At 35.5% G+C, this 20,151-nt stretch overlaps 1 protein-coding gene across 19 annotated transcripts; it reads left to right on the top strand.

Annotated features, from left to right (window-relative positions):
- Positions 1–122: 122 nt before the first annotated feature.
- LOC140753882 (uncharacterized) lies at positions 123–19,210 on the top strand. 19 transcript variants are annotated; one of them, XM_073088704.1, is made up of 22 exons: positions 123–613; positions 3,302–3,476; positions 3,834–4,038; positions 4,515–4,580; positions 4,667–4,759; positions 4,856–4,939; positions 5,445–5,589; positions 7,191–7,301; positions 7,449–7,559; positions 7,745–7,855; positions 7,989–8,099; positions 8,576–8,659; positions 9,349–9,432; positions 9,698–9,868; positions 9,942–10,112; positions 10,531–10,701; positions 11,730–11,799; positions 12,245–12,406; positions 13,185–13,316; positions 13,703–13,812; positions 14,330–14,412; positions 14,747–19,210. In XM_073088704.1, exons 2-21 carry the CDS (start codon positions 3,442–3,444, stop codon positions 14,398–14,400), a joined length of 2,298 nt encoding a protein of 765 aa, XP_072944805.1. In that variant the 5' UTR covers positions 123–613; positions 3,302–3,441; the 3' UTR covers positions 14,401–14,412; positions 14,747–19,210. The 19 variants fall into 19 exon arrangements, with proteins under 19 accessions (XP_072944805.1, XP_072944790.1, XP_072944787.1 ...); XM_073088689.1 differs by lacking the exons at positions 7,191–7,301; positions 14,330–14,412; positions 14,747–19,210 and having other exon boundaries at positions 131–613; positions 13,703–13,863; XM_073088686.1 differs by lacking the exons at positions 8,576–8,659; positions 14,330–14,412; positions 14,747–19,210 and having other exon boundaries at positions 132–613; positions 13,703–13,863.
- The last annotated feature ends 941 nt before the right edge of the window (positions 19,211–20,151 follow it).

The following is a 20,151-nucleotide window of genomic DNA, read 5'->3' as shown; positions in this document are numbered from 1 at the left end:
GCAATAAACTAAAATTCACATTGTCCATTTAGAAGTTTTCATATACATACGACTGTGAAAAAACATGAACGATAATAAAACAAAATCCACGCGCGTATCAAAATATCGGAGATACTATTGTTCAATTTGTGATAAATTCACCAACTCAAGCAATCAATTAAGTCAGCATTTAGAAGGGGTTCAACATCAACGGAACAACATATTTTGCAAATCTCATAAAAAAGAAAATAGCGAGGATACTCCGAGCGATCATGAATGCGACCCTCGTGTTTACATTCCGGCATTCATAATTATTTTTCTTACAACGTACGTTTTCTGCTATGTAATTATTATGTTGAGTAATTCATGGTAATTGTCACAAATTATCATAAGTCATGGCCATTAACGCCTTAAATTTCGCGCCACAATTTTAATTGGCGGAGAAGTCGTCCCCAAGCGTTCTCGGCTTCTATGCGCACGAACGAACGCGCAGAACAATGAGGTAGCAGCCATTTTATGTCGGTGCCTAAGAAAAACATAATTCGAATGGCCAATCTTAACGAAATTGTGTAATTAGTGTTCTAATTTATGTGTTTCTCTACACGCCACTATTATTAGGTGTTTCATAACTTATGTGAGTAAAATCAGCGTTTTACTATATATAACGATAGATAATAAGCGTAACGAAACTTATCATTTTGCATATAAATGGAATAATTAAAAATAATATTCTGTTGGTGATTCCCTCCATAAAGTATGTAAGGTCGTCGCGTCTGAGACGGGTGGAAACATTTATTTGCTAGTTGTGTTTGTGTTTACAGATACTAACTCGGCGATTGTTACTGTCGGAAAGTGCATTCTGTTCTGTATATTTAGGCTTAGGATATGACATAACTTTCGCTATTGATAATATTATAAAGCTTTAATAACGTGCGCTGTTTATACAACATTTGTAATGTAATTCATTTCAAGTTCTTTTTGTACCGGCGTCGCGCAGCCTCGACCTGTAAGTTAGGGACAAAATTCAATAACGAATTGGCCATTTTATTGATGGCAGGGGGGAGGCTGGGTGGAGACATTCGCCGAGCTTCGGCCATTTAATTTTTTACGAACTGTCTGATTTCAGATGTTATTTGTTTACAATCCGGTATAGAACTTCCGATTGTTGTTTTAACTATAAACAAAACAACATTGTACATACATATACTTGCATGTAGACGCGATAAGCCTATCCTTTGTACATTTTGTACCATGCAATATGTATAAGCATGATATAGATGGGTAATAACAATTATACCTACTGTGAACAGTCAATGCCCTGCCTGTACATTATTATAATACTAAAATACTTCACAATTTCATAAGGCTCATTTGCATTGTAAAGTGAGTAGGTATACCTTAATTGTTGGGATGCATGATATAGAGATTCCTAAACAAAATTAATAATTTTAAGTGATCAATTTTAATATGTAATTGCATTTATTTTTAGGTTTTTTTTATGTTAAATAACATCTAAAATATGATTTTCAGTGATTGAATAAGTAATGTCTTTAATTTTTTTTTGTTATTAAGACTTACTTTTTGTTACTAGAATCTTGTATAAATGTTAAACTATTTATTTGAATTAAAATTATTTGTCAACCCACCTAAGAGCAGTTCCTCATACTTCTCATAAGTATGTGTCAGGACTCTTGCTGTTGCCGAGTGACCCGTGTCTAATGGATCATAATATTTGGGTTGAAGCCAAGTGATTTGTGAGATATTACTGTCATAAAAAATACAAGTCTAATTAGAACTATTGCTATTCAAATAAGAACTATATATGAAACAAAACTCTTCAAGCTAGTTTCTGAAGTGTGATGAGAAATTACCTTAAAAATATTTAATTTCAACTAATTTTGCGTATATTAACGACAGTTTATTACTATCATTATAGATTTAAAGCCATTTTTATTGTGGAAACAATACTAGAAGCTTTATTGTCAAAGAAAAAAAGAAGTTGACTTCTCGAAGACATTCTTAAAGTTATGTTAAATGCAATTAGCGCAAGAGAATATTTAATTTTGGTATGTGAGGTACATGTGTATTAACATTGACATTTACACTGTTTTTGTATTAACACTAATAGCACGAATAGAACAAAATTTAAATTCCACTCGTTATTACATTTCATTGTTCTTTGAGCAGATGTTCGATGTTTATTTTGTTTTGTATACTTTTTCTTATTGTTTTTTTTTTGTTTATTTACTGTTTAAATAAATTTCTGACATGATCCAATTTGTTCTTGTTTTTATTTATTTTTTTGTTTTTTTTCTTTTCATTAAGTTTTTCCCCTCGTAACCTGCCAATCTTTATCTGTTATTGATATATTTACTACCGTAATGGTGGCATTAAATTTAATCTTTATTATTAGTAAAAATGCAATACTCCAATGTTATTATTTACATATAATACTTAAAAAATAAATCAACATAGTTTAAATATGAAAATTACTTTAAAACAATTTACCAAAAGGCTTTGCTGCAACCACATTTTCTATCAATTTTTAAATTGAATGTCAGGAGATATAACTTCTTTTATTTTTTAGAATTATTACATATTGAGCAGATATCTTGGTAGCACATACCTCAAAATATGAATATTAAAGGTTTTTAATTTTGGACATAAGGGGAAATAAGACAACAACAAAAATAATAAAAAAAAATATTTCATTTTAAAAAATACTTTAAAAAATTAAATTAAATATTCAGTTAACATTACAAAATAAACAATAGGGGTGTTAAGATTTTTTTTTTAATTTGGTGTACTTCATCATCAGATATTATAAATTTGAATTGTAACACAATAAGCTGCTTTAATGGGAATATAATATGTTCATCAGGTTACATAATTATAATAAATGCAAATTATTTGCAAGAATTATTGTTGAATTAATTATTGGACATAATGAAATAGTTGTTTTATTTTTGACTTCACAATGGTTTGCTGGAACTGAATAAGATCTCATTTGTTTCTCAGCAATATTATAAGGAATAAAGAAATAAGATTAAATAAGTAACATCTTTCCTAAAATTGATCTGGAGTCATCTTGATGACATTTCCAGAGTAAAAATTTGATTTTTCTTATGAAATTATACTTTATTTGGAGAATTGGGGAAAATGATGAGAGAATATTTGGAAACATAAAAATTAAATAGGCTAACAAATATTAAGGTTTGACATTATAATGATACAATATTATACTATACCCTAAGCCCTAAAAGATTATAACTTGGTGCTTGTCACATATTTTTATCTTATGGAAGTTCCATTGTTGATCCAGGTGGCAGCAGTTGAGAATGGGGGAGCAGGAAACGGTTCGCCATTAGTTTCCCGGCACACTGGGGCGTGGGCGTCGGGGGCGTGGCACGGGGCGTCGGGGTCCCCGTGCCACCCCCCGGCGACCTGCTCGCCACGATCTCCATGTTCGAACAACAAATCAAAGCTGAACCTTTGAGGTGGGTGAACAAACATTTTTTTTTATCAGATAGATTACATGCTTTGATGATAATAGGTATCCAGTGTAGCAGCGACTCTAACCCCTGTTTCTTCTATCACAAGGGCGCTTCACACAAATAAAATTATTTCGGCAAAATTGTTGTTTTATTGCACACAATGTTTGGAAAATATTCGCGAACCTTGTGGTCGTCGCTGAAAAAGGATAATATTATATGGACATATAAAAGGCCTCGAAACGTATTGGTCAACAATATTATTCCTAAAAATATTTAAAATTTAATGTTTTAAGTAGATCAATGTAGCTTTGATTATATTATTAATGAATTAAATATAAATCATGAGTTTTTCTCTTACAGTTTCTACTCATCTCATCCCCATGTACACCCTGGCGCCCCAACAATCGTCCGACCCGACTCGAACCACTCTATCATTACTATGAACCAACATCATCACACCCAAGAAGATTCTAAAGATAGTCTTATAGTACAACAACAAGTACAACACCAAGAGCTGCTGGAACAGCACCAACAAGATATGACACAAGATGATGAGGTGGATAATGTAGGTCCCAGTTTCTTTCAACTTACGTAACCTTCAGGTATTCGCCGAACATAGACGAATAAGCACGAATAGGAATATGTAAATAACCTGCCTGGATGTATTCGGTATTCTCCACGATGCGCGTCTGTTCTCCGTTGCATATAGGATTTTAAAATTCGAATGGAAGGATTATGCATCTGCATCCGAGCGAGAAGTTTACATATTCGTTATTGTTTGGCGATTGTTCGCGGGTATCTAAATGTGGCATTAGGTAAAGGCATCGTTTAACTTTATAGATTGGAGATTACATGTTTTGTTGGTTAGTGCTTAACTGTAACTGTAATACTTAACTTAAAATATTTGTTCAGAGGGAGCATAAAGTTTCATGTGAACTTACAATTGATAATACACTTTATTACAATTAATGGCCTACAAAAATACGACTAAGATGTGATTATTATTTTCTGAAGCATTTTTAACAATATTTCAAATTGCAGCTAAGCTTCAAAGGCATGGATGATGAGGGAGTTGACATGGATATGGACGGTCGACAGTGTACGCAGGTACAATTCTTTATTTATTTCCTTGCAAAGTTTGTTTGCTTAACATTTAAATAACTAGTTGTAATACCAATTATATAATTTTATAGAGCATGAGTGTCGATATGGGATCAGTTCAAACGAAAATGGAAATTTCAAATGGAGGACAATCTTTACCACGTTCGAAACCGCAGGCCTGCAAGGTACTTTGATTTAAAGTTTAATAAATTGTAAATATTATATTAAACATTTCATATATTACATTATTTCCTTAAACTTTATTTTCAACATTATTTCAGGTTTGTGGCAAAGTCTTATCATCAGCTTCTTCATATTACGTCCACATGAAGCTTCATTCGGGAAATAAACCCTTTCAATGCACGGTACGTTTCAACTATTTTAATTGGAAACAATTAATAACAAAAATTCTGACAATGATTTTGTAAATTTTATTTACCATAATCACATAAATTATAAGGTAAGTTTGTTTTCCGAAATATGCTCATATTAAAGCACATACACTAATTATCTTTAGACTTCATGATAGCTTAATACCCATGGACCTAAAATGAAGCCTTGTGAAACTCCATTGTATTATATTTTTTTAAAGTAATCAGATTAGTTTTTGAGATAAAGTAAATATACTACTAATCAATACTTAGATAGATAGAAAAATCTACAACAATTGAAAAAGTATACACTGCATTACTATCAAATAATAATAAGATAACACAATCAAAGGCTTAGGCGTGATGAATAAATATAATTTCTACGGTTTTGATATTCTTGAATATATTCGATATCTCACTTTATGTATGGTAATTTTAAAGGTTTTCAAAAAAAAAATATTATTAAGTAATATAATTTTAATAAAGAATTATCTGATAGGTTTGCGATGCAGCTTTTTGCCGCAAGCCGTACCTCGAGGTACACATGCGCACTCATACGGGCGAACGGCCCTTCCAATGCGACTTATGCCTCAAAAGATTCACACAAAAGTCCAGTCTCAACACGCACAAACGCGTTCACACCGGTAAGTCCATTGTATTACCTTCGGAGGTTTTGTGGTCACTATTGACTCGTAAGCCTCTTGTCTTCTAAACTACTGCGGTATTCTTAGAGTAGAAAATTAGCCACAGAAAAGTTATTTTTATTCCAAATCATTCTTATTATAAATTAAAATTCTACTCTATGAATGCCTTTAAAATATGATTCTATGATGAAATATTATTAATTGTTGAAGTGTTTACAAAAATAAATATGAATTCTGTAAAGTACAGGAGTCTATATAGGATATTCAAAATTATAAGTTGTTGACTAAAATTACCCAGCGTGTTAATACAGAATAATATAGCAGGGACTCGTATAGATAATCATAATTCGGCCAATTTTATGGACTTCACTACTTTATGGTTAACTGGCATTATCTGAGTAATAAAACCACCTATAATTGTCGTATATTATACTTTTAATGTAATTTCCATATTCACTTTGATATAGGTATATGAGATAGTGATCTATGTCTAAGATTTTACCAAATTTTAATACATTGTAAAATGTCTATTTCTAAATTAATATTTGATCTCATTTGGAGGGTATATGAAAATTGCACTAAATGGTAATAAAAAATAAATGGTTTTTGCGTTACAATATATTTTTATCAGAAAACAGGTGTGTGTATAAGTATCTAAGTAATGGAAGTTACATTACAAGTTTAAAAATGAAAACTCCATAAATTATAATAGGGTTCGTTCTTTGTACCATGAGGGGATTGTTAAGTGTTATTATGAAGGCTTTAGATTTTTTATATTTTTCGATCAAGTCAACCTCCTCCTGTTTTCGCGGTACCAAAATGTGTAAAAATATTTATGGTATCATTTATGTTTTTTTTGCAATCCAAAGTTTTATTATACCTTTTTTTAACGCCCTGATATTTTAACATTATTTTTTGTATGTGATACAATCGTAGCTCATTATTTTTTTTGCAAATATTTATGGCCAAAGAATTATAGCGTAGTACCTATTTATATCAAAAATAAATATTTTATCTAAATTTCAAAATATATGTCATACCTGAGGAAGCAAACGATCAAAAAATATTATAAGTATTGTAAAATTGCGCATGCACACACACGCAAATAAATTATTACATTAGTGAGTATTATTATTGAATGTACCCTCTGGTTATGTATTATATTTATGTAAATTATATTTTACCTAATTTGTATTAGGACTTTAGGCTTATAATGTGTATAATACCCGGCCTCGGTTTGGAGCTTTCAAGCATATATGTACTATTTCCTGTATCTCTCAGTAGACATTAGATTTTTACAGTACCTACCTTTATAATGTAAACACGACACTGGTGCGACACACATAGATCGTTCGTCGATTGCTTACAACACATATGCTTAACATAAAGATGTGAATAGTTTTTGAGTTGTGTCACGTAATTAAAATGATTGAATTAAGATCAGGGCGTGCGGAAGACAATCTGATGTGAGGCAAACAGGGGGAGGTACGGAACGTACAGTGGACTGAATCGTGGACGAAACCGCGCGTCCATTGTGGGTCCCGTCGTGGCTTAGATCAAATCCGAGCATAGTGTGAGTTGGAATGTGGCCTGGCTTCTAGATGAGCACATGCGCGCGTTGATGGCGAAGGAGCGGCCCTACAAGTGTGAGCTCTGTCAGATGCGGTTCACGCAGAGCTCCAGCCTCAACCGACACAAGAAAATACACACGGGTGGGTTCGCTTTGCTCCCCGCCGACCGCCCGCCGCCTGTCGGCTTTCTGTTCTAAAAATAAATTGTACACGATATTTAATGGGCTCCCCGTTCAACATTTAAACAATTTAAGCTATTTTCTTGACTTGTCCGATGATTTCGTTCAGAGGATCACAGACGCGCGCTGCTGGCTAAGGAACGACCCTACCAGTGCGGCATCTGCTTTGTGAGGTTCACCCAGAGATCTAGTTTGGGCCGCCACGGAAAATTACACACCGGTGGGTACCTCTACCTGCTGCCTACTTGTGCGTGACGTTACCCCTTGAGGCAGATCGGTACATACAATTTGCGTACTACCTCCCCCTGTATGTGTGTGAATGAGTGTTTAAAATGCTAGGTTACAATAAAATTACATTGCTTGAGTGGATGCAAAGGTGCTATATCGAAATCGTATACCTTATAGAGGAACACAGACGAGCCCTGTTAGAGAAAGTGCGGCCGTACCAGTGCCACATCTGTTTTATGCGCTTCACTCAGAAGTCCAGCCTGGGCCGACACGGGAAAATACACACTGGTAGGCATTTTGCCCTAAAATCCTTAAGTAGAGAATGAATTTGTAATTAGAGCTCACGTTATTAGGCACTATCTTATTTGACTCTGAATCGAGCGGAACGGTTGCTGTAGCTGAATTTTGTTGATATTTCTAGAGGAGCACATCCAATCGCTGATCAACAAAGTGCGTCCCTATCAGTGCGACATCTGTGACAAGCGGTTCACTCAGAAGTCCAGCCTTGGCACTCATAAACGTATTCATACTGGTGGGTCCCTTGATCATATTTAATTTCTATATTCCTTCGGTCTCTCAGTCACAATTGAAAATTGTACTATAAGATGAAAATAACACATAGATACAGATACATTTGTGGCTTTGACACCTTCTTTGTGAATAGTTTTAAGGGCTCCCAAAGTTTTTTTTTGCAATTATTACTGACAAGGTTAGCGATTTGGAAGTGTTTTCAATATTATAATATAATTATTAAATTTATACGAATATTTAGGATGAACGCGCTCAAAAACTATTCACAAACACTAACAGTAAAGCATGTGAACGTTGTGAGGATTTTAAGTTTAAGTAGGTGAGACTATGTTTGATGGACAAATAACATTGTTAAAATTCCCTCATGGTAGTTTTGAAAAACAATTGGTGTTCGTGTAAAGATTGAATAGAATTATTTGTCCATCGTGGTTTTGTTTTGTTTCTCTGTCCCCCCGTGTCCGTGTGTTGGCGGCGCAGGGGAGCGGCCGTTCCAGTGCACCGTCTGCCTCAAGTCCTTCACGCAGAAGTGCGCGCTCAATTTGCACGAAAAAATACATACGGGTTAGTAGCCCACATATACATAACTACAAACGCAGCATTCCTATCCGATACGATTAGCGTCTACCTGCAACTCTATATGCAGTCACACTTTTCATTTAGCATCATGCTTCGGTCCTATTTTTCCGTTGCCCGCCTAACCCGTTGTTTTACGTTCCCTATTTTCAAGCTTTCGTATCGTTGCTTCCGACTAACCTCTCGATTACTATAACTCATTACAATGCGCGCTTATACATACTTCTGCACTTAACGACGTTATTTTATCCTACCATTATTACTTCCACCGGTCATACACCCCGTCGCCTATCCCGCACGGTCATTTCGGTGGTTTTAGTACCTATGCCATTATTGTACTCATCATTTCTTCATGAATATTAATTCTTTCACAAAAGCGGTAATGCAATCGCTGCAATGACGCAATATCGGCGCCTCGATACTCTAATCCGGTATCGGATCAAAATTGGGGTTCTAAATCTGGTATATTCGATACGATCGTCGCATTTTGCGACGCGAGCGATGCGATTGGCAGCGGGCGGGCGGCCAGGCTAGTTGCCGTTGCGTCGCGCGACGTGCGTTACTCGCTTTTGTGTGTGCACTGGGCGCAGTGCAAGGGCGCCCTTACACGTGCGGGCAATGCCCGGCCGCGTTCGCCCGCCGCCCCTACCTGGACATTCACATGCGCACGCATACAGGCGAGCGGCCCTATCAGTGCGACGCCTGTCTCAAGCGCTTCACGCAGAAGTCCAGCCTCAATATACATAAACGGACGCACACAGGTGGGTGACAGCCGCGGGCCGGACTGGCCCCCCGCCCGCCCCCAGCCCTTCACTCACTTTGGCCTCTCCTCCAAATCTCTATCGTTTTCGTTTCGTTCGCTTTCCATTAAGTCGAATAACGTAGCTTTAACTAACCGAGTACGCAAAGATTTGGAGCGGAGTTAGCGGCGAGCGGCGACCAGTCCGCGCCGCGATCTCCGTAGTGCGAGGGCGTCTAGCGTCCTTGCGGGCTCGCCGCTGCTATAATATATGTATTGGGCACCAGTCCAGGGCAGACCGTTCCAGTGCCTGTCGTGTCCGGCCGCCTTCACCTGCAAGCAATACCTGGAGATTCACACGCGCACTCACACCGGCGAGCGGCCGTATCAGTGCGACATCTGCCTGAAGCGCTTCACGCAGAAGTCCAGTCTCAACATCCACAAGCGGACGCACTCAGGTACGTGCGGGGCGCGCGCGATGGGGCGGGGCGGCGCGGGGCGGAGCGACGCTAACCCTCTGCGTGCTTGCAGTGCAGGGACGGCCCTTCCAGTGCCTGCAGTGCCCGGCCGCCTTCACCTGCAAGCAGTACCTCGAGATCCACAACCGCACGCACACGGGCGAGCGGCCCTACCAGTGTGACGTTTGCCTCAAGAGATTCGCGCAAAAATCTACACTCAATATACACAAAAGAACGCACACAGGTCAGTTGTTTTCCAAATTGAGTTTTTCTATTTGAACGTAATCTTGACAATGATCTCATTCGTTAGAAGAAGTCGAAGTCGAATGTTAAATTATTTTCATAGGCTTTGTTGTATTTTGAAGTATATCAGTATTTGTTGCTTTATATCAAAGATATACTAGTAGGATATTTATAGGATATAATGTAATACTATATTATGCCTAAATTCAATAATTAAATGATTACACGTAAAATCAATAAAATCATTGTCAGGACTGCATTGCGATAATCGTTAGCTAACTGTTTAATGTATCATTTGAGTTTCAAAGTTGTCGGTGCCACATAACAGGAGTGTAATTATATTCGTGAGTACTGTGATGTGTTGTATAATGAGATATGTGGTGTTGAGGTGGAATTGACTAACATTAACTACTGGTTAGTGCAAGGGCGGCCGTATCAGTGTATGGAGTGTCCGGCCGCGTTCACATGCAAGCCGTACCTGGAAATACACATGCGCACGCACACAGGCGAACGGCCCTTCGAGTGCGATGTCTGTTACAAACGCTTCACCCAGAAATCCACACTCAACATTCACAAGCGAATCCACACCGGTATGACAGATACGCGTTATATACGTACTATTGATACCACGGGCTAACGTGTCGATTTATAGTAAAGTATAGGAAGTCGGGAATATTTTACTGTAAACTAATTTAAATCTGAACGCAAACGAAGTAACTAAATAGATTCATGGTGTTGAATATTTTTAAAGGACGTGTCTATTTGTTAGTTGTGTTTGAATTTAGTAAATGTATCACATTCTGAGGTTTATAATATACAAATATTATAAGAACCTATTTCACCGATGTAACACATATTTGACTGATGCGATAACAGAAAGTCTATGTAGTTACTTCGTCTGTGGATCTGAATACTGCGGAATTAATCAATCTACCTTTATTAGAGAGTATAAATAAAATGGCTTCAATTTTATTATAAACAACACGAGTGGTTCGTGGTAACAGCTTTTATAAAGGATAAGTTGTGTTTGTATAATAACATCTTTTTACGTCAACTCTTAAAGTTACTGAAGGTTTTGTGAACTTTGGATCTTTGTTACATATATAGTATATTTTGATTCACTTTACATTATTTCACATCTATTTTAATGAACGCAACTTGTCCAATTGCTTATAGCACAGAGGTGATTAATTCACACACATTGATTGTATTGAGAGCTTATGTTTTTGTGTGAATGTTCTCACCGCGTTTGGAAGATATTGCGTAGAAGACGGCAAATTGCGATAACAGGTACTATATTATTCTGTGGACTAAATGATGTGGCACCGACAACCGTTGTAGTATCATTTCAATCATCCGCTACATCATGCATCACATGAGTTTCAGTATTGTATTATTTGTTATAATTTTCTTGGCTTAAATTCATCAATTTCAGACTGCATCATACTGTCTAATTGCATCTTGCCGTCTTTTTAACATCATTTTGCCTTCACTCTGCTTCCTTTACATTATTTTTTTTTTGGTTTTTTGAGTAGATTGCTTTGTAGTTTTAGTAGAAGTCTGTAGTAGTTTATCAATTTTATTGGTACGTTGCTATAAGATGTGCTGGTGTTTGCAGGTGAACGTCCGTACGCATGTGACATATGTCAAAAGAGATTCGCTGTGAAGAGCTACGTGACGGCCCATAGGTAAGCTAAAAGTTACAAAGTTAAAATTAATATCAAACAAACTATAAATAACCATAACCATTATAATGTGATTAGGACAATCGCGTCTAGTATTGATCTGATTTACATACATTACTACCCTTTGCCGCCCTTGTTAATTCCAAGGAGTATAAATATGCAACCTTTATAATGGGGTCCTGTTGCCCAGATTGTAAAATCACTATAATTGGTCATATTGTTCAGTTGACGCTAGTTCAGCTTATATTATAGATTGAGGTATTAGTTACATGTTAGAGTTGACGATAGTTTTGAAAACTAATTCTAATACAATTGGTCATATTGTTCAGTTGATATTTATTCAACGGACACCTTAACGAGTCATTGGTCATATTTTTCAGCTCACACTTGTTCGGCAGACTGTTGAGATGTTTTATCGGTCACATTGTTGAACTGTAACATGTTCTAGATGGTCTCACGTTGCGGACAAGCCTCTGAACTGCGACCGGTGCTCGATGACGTTCACGTCCAAGTCCCAGTTCGCGCTGCACATCCGCACGCACTCGGCGGGCTCGTGCTACGAGTGCAGCGTGTGCGGCCGCACCTTCGTGCGCGACAGCTATCTCATAAGGTATGTATAGTTCGCGTAAAACTTCGAGTCCGCTCTGGGGGGTTACTACCATCTCTTAAAACAATATTATTTTAATCATACTTTTACTTTTTTTGCAGGAAATTTAACATTTTAAGCAAAATATGACAATTTCAGTTTGTTTAATACAATGGATAAGCGAAAAGTTAATAAGGGTTTAAGTTTGTTGTGTATGACGGAATAATTTACTGTTTTAAGGAAGAAATAAAACTTTCCTGAACTGTGATGGGTTTTAAAAGGTGGTGGTAGGCCCCCAGAATATAGAAATGAATCGCGTTGCCATAGCAAATTGTACAACTACACCTGCTCGCAACAACTTCAGAGCGAAATAGCAGTTTGGCGAGAACTATACTTGGAGTTATTTATTTATTCTTTATGGTATTTATTTTTGTTGTTATAATATTGACGGTCATGATGGATTATTGAGATTTAAAAAGAGTTTTGTAAAATTTACTTTAAATAAAATATTTTCATTTTGTTATTAATTCGTTTTAGCCAACATAATCGAATGTTATGTATTTATGTTAAAAATGCTAGTTATTATTAAATCCTGTCTTAGGTGAACAGAAGTTGCATTAAAACCTCTCATGACTTTCATTTCAACCTATCAATGGCTATGCTCTTCTAACCAGATTACAAGTATGCTTAACATTGTTGTTACTAGGAAGTCAGTTTGAGCAACAGTACAGCCCCAGTCAAGAAAGTTTCCATCACCTTTACATTACGTAATACATGTTTAAATTACCATTGTTTCCACCAGACATCACAACCGCGTGCACCGCGACAACCACAGCAACGTGTCGGCGAACAGCATCGCCGCACTCAACAGCGTGGCCACCAACACCACCTCCAACAATGGCAACTATGACTCGCCCGGCGTTTGTGACTTAAGGTAACATTTGCTCTCACATATACTGTATACACGCTAAAGTTAATATATTTGCTAATATATGCTTTGAATATTTAATAATTCTCTAATGTACAAGAAAATTATGCGCATAATATCAAATTTTCTTTCATATATTGTCTAGTAAATGCAGTACTTGTAATACATTTTAGTATTGGTGATTTAAAAATTCGCCATTTTCATCCCGCGTTAAAAATACACTGTTCTGCTTTTTTAACCTCAAAAAATAAGTATAACATTAAAAACTATTTAACATTCTTATATACAAACACAATACTTAGAAAAGAAGCATAGCAATTTTTTATATTTCATGAATATAAAAAAAACCTATAGAAGAAAAGTACATTTTAAATAATCTTATGTTGTTTCAGCTTTGTGCCAATGGTGAATCGCTACATGACATCCCAGGGCACCCAGGTGTCGATGCAGGATACGCAGAGCAAGCTGTCTGCGATGTCGCCGCAATCCATTGCATCCATATGTAAGTATTTTACGAACATACAAGTATCTAAATATACTTTCTGAGCAATGCTGAATTGTGTGTAATATGTATGAAGTTGTGTTTATATTATTATTACTAAATATTTATAGATTATTTATTTTTGACATTGATATCGTACGTTTTCCTATAAGAGATATTTAAAATTCAGTTAGCGATTCGGCAAGCCTAGTAAAAACGGGTCACAACGCACTGTGTTCCATTAATGATGAAATAGTACTAACGACAACGATAGTGCGATGAGGCCATAACATCCACCGGCCTTTGTAATATCATAATTAATTAGGTAAAAATGTTAAATATTCATTGTAACTAATAGAATAACCCGCTGTTAATTATCAATCTTATCGACTTTTTATCCACCAAAAATTTGTATTTGACAATGTCTACTATAACGAAATAGTCAAACGACGAAGGTAGGTAACAATTGGATAGATTGAGTATTAACAACGGGCGTATATGTGTAACTATAATGTATGGTTGGCATCACTTGTTGTAGCATCTCCTCCTCCCCCGCACACCCCCACCCCCCAGCCTCAGATGTCGGGCCAAATGCGCCTCGCCGACTGATCGCCGGTCATGGTACGTAATTTCATGTTTTTAGATCATATTCACAAAATTGCATTTAATCTATAGTCTTAACTGTAAGTTACAAAAATATGTGTAAGCTATAGAAATGTGAAACACCTTTGATTATCTATAGATTATAACCTTATATAAATCTATATAAATAAAACCTTAAAGGCCATTAAAACTCAAATTTCACACTATTTTTGCTGAGTATTACTTCAGTTTACATAATAGATACTACCAGCGTTGATATAAAAATAATAAAGTTGTTTATGTCCATGCTTTCATGGAAGTTAAATTTTCTTTTTTTTTCTGGAAGTAACTGAAGGTTTTTATTTATTTCCAGCTCTTGGCTAACCCTTATGAAGACAGAATGTATTACATGTAAGAAAGGCAGCCAACACAGAGAGCAGCTAAAACAAAGAATGAAAAGAATGAATTATACAAAGAGAGCAGAGGCTCCTTGGCCAGAGTCGCCAGCGTGGACTTATGCACAGAATCAGATTCTTTATTATATATTTGAGTTTATTTATTTCGCCATTTTATTTGGTATATGGTCGGGCGTGACGAGTCGGGCAGTCGGGTGATCGGACAGTCGGGCAGTCGGGCGATCGGACAGTCGGGCGGTTAGGTGATCGGACGGTCGGGCAGTCGGGTGATCGGGCAGTCGGGCGATCGGGCAGCGAGTGTGGCCGGACCCTCGGGCGCGGACGTCGGGTGCAGTAGTCACGTAGCGGTACCGCCTATGATATGCATTGTGATTTATTATATCCACAACTGTGATTTATCTCTACCATCACATTATATTAATTTTCGTGGTGGCATACATAAATCATTACTTAAAAGTCTCATCATAGATTGTAGGCCTAAATTTTTGATCTCATATTCTAATTTGCTTAGTGATAACTTTTGGAATCGTGAATGGTAAATCTCCCAAAAAAATTCTAAATTTTAAATGTTTGTCAAAATGTACGCTTTTCATCCACATCTTCATTAGTCGTAGTGAATAACAATATCTTATTGCAATGCTTTAACTTAGAATGTGTCAGTGTATATGAAGTTCAATAATTTTATAGAACTGTTACTGAAAAATTGATGTATTTTGATCAATGAGAAAATTAAAGGACTCTTAGATAATACTCCTCATAATTAATCCATAAGAATGCTTTAATAAAATAATGTTTCTGAAATTGTTATAATGATAATAATTGACAAGTACAAAATGATAGCCATGAATGCAGAGTCCTCAGAGGCAATAATAAAGCTTCACAAAATTAATAACTTTAATATGATGTTTATTGGAGAAATCCAGACAAGTGCCTGTTGCAACATAAAATTGGCAATATTTTTAATCGTATTACGTTGATCGTGAAGTTATGTTCAGTGTTCAAGTGTGTGATCGTCGCCACGGCCTGTGGCGTTTCGTAGCAATCTCGTGGCGATTGCATATACAAAGCGAATAATTTGTGAAGCTTCGTACTTAACTTTGTGTGCCTTCTAGCAGATAGCGACGTTAGGCAATATCAATCGTAACACCATTTCGACACTTCTTTTTACGAGTTTCAGACATACATATTTTCATATAGAGTGCGTGTCATGTAAAATAGTCGCAGCGTATTTTTTTCTACGTAGGATACTTAACGTTTCCTTTGATAAACATTTTGGCAGGAGTTGAACCTTTTCATCACTGTATTTCGAATAATAGTTGTAATACGTATAGTGTGTAGCGCAGTAGTCTTCCAATACCTTGAGACAGTTGTTTGCCGCGGGAGCGACAAGCGGGTCCGCTGCGGGGGTTCCTTATGGTTTGCCATTATTGATATCAAAGATAGATTGGTGCCATTTCTATGTAAATGATGTGGTAGAGTAAGTTTAGTTAGGTTTGCAGGTCAGGGTAGAATTGGAAATAAATATTGTAGAGAACTCGCCTTCTCAGTGTTATGTACCGACTTCTATCTGAACCACTGTTTTCTCTCGATTTATTATATTGTTTTGTTCCGTTCATGTTGTTGTTTTCAATATTATACATTTATTATACATTTTTATTTCGATGTGTGTCCATGTGGGAGGTCAAAATTGTAAATAAGGGTAGGGTTTATTTATTCGACGGCATGGAATATAGAAAATCAAAAATGTAAGAACTTTGATTTGTAGAACTGTCTTCTCTACAATCAATTAATTAATATCGAACTGACACAAACATTATTGGAATTAATCATAGAGTATTTAGTGCAGAAGTATACTTTGGATATAAAAATCTAAATTTCCTTGTAGATAATAATAATAATATTAATATATACATATAAATGTTGTTTGATAGTCCTCAATATTTTTTTATATTTTGATAGTTCTGTATTTGAAACACGAGAAAATAGGCCAATATATGATTTATCATTTTTAAAATAAAGTAAAACTGTATGTACTTTAAGGTAAAATTAACATGACGGATGCATTTAGTTGCCCTGATAGTAATGGTAATGATTAGAAGTAACATCTTAATATTTTTCCGTGTTTTCCAAATTATATTGATTTTTTATTAAGTTTCTTACCAAGCCATTGATAACAGTATTATTTAGAGAAACTAGAATTTTGGTTTAACGAGTAGTTTACTAATCTTTCAGCTACCAGTTATATTATCACCATTAAATTAAAATTAAAAAGCATAATTTATCCATAGTTTGTAGCAGCATTGTAAAACGTTGTGTATGTGTTTTTCAATGTTGATACCGTCGTATTATCCATAGATATTATGAATGGAAATAGGAACACCAACATAGAAAACTAGGTAACATAAAATATATAAATGTATATCGTATCTTAGCTTCTACTCTTGCGACTCGGCTTTGGGGATTAATATATATATGATCCTAGAATTAGTAATATATTTTTGTTGTTATCTGTTTCTATCGTATAATTGTTTTCCCTTTTATTATTATAATCCATCGTTGCCTCGCCCTAACCGAGTCGGGAGAGAAGTTAGGAGCAAAAGGTCCTCCTGTTTTACGAAATAAGCAACTGCATTTTCGATCTGTATTACGTATTGTCTAGTAGGAAAATGTAGATATATCGTAAAATATCTGGACCTATATAACAGTGAAGTTGTACAAATTGATGAAAGATCCCATAAGCTCTTTTAGCAGCCAATATTTATTGGGTCTTGAATTTGTAAGCCTTTACTGTACCCAAACTATTTTACATACCGATGTTTAGTAACTATACTTAGAAGTAAATATTGAGCTACTTGGATTTATGTAACCGTAAATGTTGTATAAGTTGTATTTTCTCTTTCTCTACTTATTTTTCAACCGTAGAAAAGACTGAATTACTAAAGGAATCCACAACTTTGAACAAGAATACTCATTGAAACATTGGCAAAATTATATTTTATTTGTTTATCTCGTTTGATAACATCGGGACGGTTGTGGTGTTGGACCAACCAGTTTGTGTAATGTTTGGAATTCGGTTTAAAAAAACGTACATATCCTTACCCATGCATATAAGTGTATACTTACTTCCCTTGTCGAGGCAGTGTACTAGTCTAGGGGGCTGCGGCCGCCGACCAGTTTACTTGATCGTCGTAGTTTTATGAGCAAATAACAGTGAGCCTTGTATAATCGTTACGTCTAAGGTACATAAATATTTAGTTGTATTGTATCGTTAGATTTACGCGAATTTCCGCTTTGCCAACATATTGCGTTGCTTACATCATAATCATACGAGAGTACAGCCTAAGGATTTTAACTTTTTTTTTATATACTGAGAGCTATTTCTAAGTCACTGATTTTTTACGATTTGTAGTCATATATGATTATTGACAAAATATATTAACTGGCTGTAAGCCAACACTACGAGTTTTGGAGTATTTTACATACTTTTAATTCTAATTTTATTAAAATTCCACGAGCAAACATCATGGCATGATAATTTTTGCTACGGTCATTTAGTTATAGCTCTACAGAGTTTTAATGACCAATATTTTAACTACAACTGTTTTTTCTTTTATTGTTAAAATTTTTAGGCTAGTTTATATTTTAAATAAGTTAGATTTGTTAACTGTGCTGTATTAAATTGCACGTGATTTTTAGCTCCTTTACAGCCTCGTTTACGTTATATATTTGTTTTTTATAGTCTGAAGATATTGTGATAAATTTTATTATTAGTTTTATCTTAAGCGGCTGATAACACTTAATGTTATTGTTTATTTTTTGTTGGATAGTTGATGGTGGATGAGTCGGGGTTGTTAGGGCGGCCTGCACGTTACATTTTACAAGTATAAGCGTTAGATGTTCCCTATGAGTATACGTGGTAGTGTGATATTAATTAGAGAAGCACCGGCGTTTCGTGTAGGCCGCAAGGTTGCGAGACAGATTTAGGTGTTATCACCACCTTAAACTGAAAAACTTCTATTCTATTGTATTTTTTACTATTGTTTATCGTTAATTCTTTAAGAGTATACAACTTATTCATAGTAAAGAGGCTGTAAGGGCATTTATGTAGTCAGCATTATGTATATGCTTTAATGTGATTTTTTAAATGTACTCTTTATTATATAGTATCATCAATCAATATAATTAGCGAACTAACAAAACATTTTAAATTTTTTTCAGTTCATAGTGATTTATATTGAGATCAAAATAAATACAGAGTTTATTTAATTTTATGGAAATTATACATTGTAAAATTATTCTTTAGCGCTCACTTTGCTGAGCTCTAATAAAAATATTATATGAATGCGAAATAACAAGTCACGATTCTTTTAGAGGTCGCCATGTAGTGGAGAAAAATAAACGTGCCATGATATTTGTGGCTATTTATTTTGTTTATTTTGAAAACCCATGTCCCTTAATATAGTGCGATTAACTTTTCAGTGCGTGTGACGGTTTTCAGAAATAGATATGTTGTATTGTCTATGGTAATTTGTAATCAGCTTCTAGATCGATTTTTTCATTGCCCGAGGTAAAGTATTTTACGTTAATTTAATAAAATGACTACCTTATAAAAACTTGTTATAAGTTAAATATTTATAATATCCATTACTTAGATGGCTTTGAAAACCTAGCAACAATGAGATCGCTAGTGGCGCCCTGCCAAACGCACAGAAAAGTTTGTCAGTCTATAAAATATTATTATAGTACATATGTAATAAAAATATTTTATGGTAAAAAATAATGACTCAATTATCGTTTTACATATTTCCTAAATTACTAGTGGTTAATTATGATGTTATACTTGTAGTTATTAACGCTGAAGGAGAATATGGTGCACTTTGGGCCCAACTTATGGACAGATTTTTTTCTAATATTGTCGCCAGCAACCCATTACTGCGCATGGGCCTCCTCTCAGAATGAGAAGGATTAACCCATAGCACATCGCGCTAGCCAAGTGCAGATAGACTTCGCATACCTTTGGAAACTTTTTAAGATCCCGCGTATGTATGTTTCCTCACGATTTTTTCCTTTTCCGTTAAAGCAAGTGATAATTTGTAATTTTATAACTAACGTAGGACCGTTTATACATAATTATGGAGTTGGTTAAATACGTTTGTGAAGCAACTGTGCCAACTAACAACGCTGCATGCTCGTTTCCTACTTTATACATAAATAAGGTAGGTTTGAATGTGGTAGAATCCTTTGTGGTTCGACTCCGGCGGCACCACCACACCTATTTCTACCTTATAACAGCAGTGTTAGGAGCTGCTGTGTTCTGGTTTGAAGGGTGTGGTAAGGGAGACAGACTTTTCCGAGGCGTTCC

The sequence above is a fragment of the Epargyreus clarus genome, unplaced genomic scaffold (assembly GCF_041222505.1).
Source record: "Epargyreus clarus isolate Ecla_fem2 unplaced genomic scaffold, WU_Ecla_fem_2.2 ptg000027l, whole genome shotgun sequence".
NCBI lineage: Eukaryota > Metazoa > Arthropoda > Insecta > Lepidoptera > Hesperiidae > Epargyreus > Epargyreus clarus.
The sequence above is the reverse complement of the archived record's forward strand: the minus strand, read 5'-3'. Positions and strand labels throughout refer to the sequence as shown.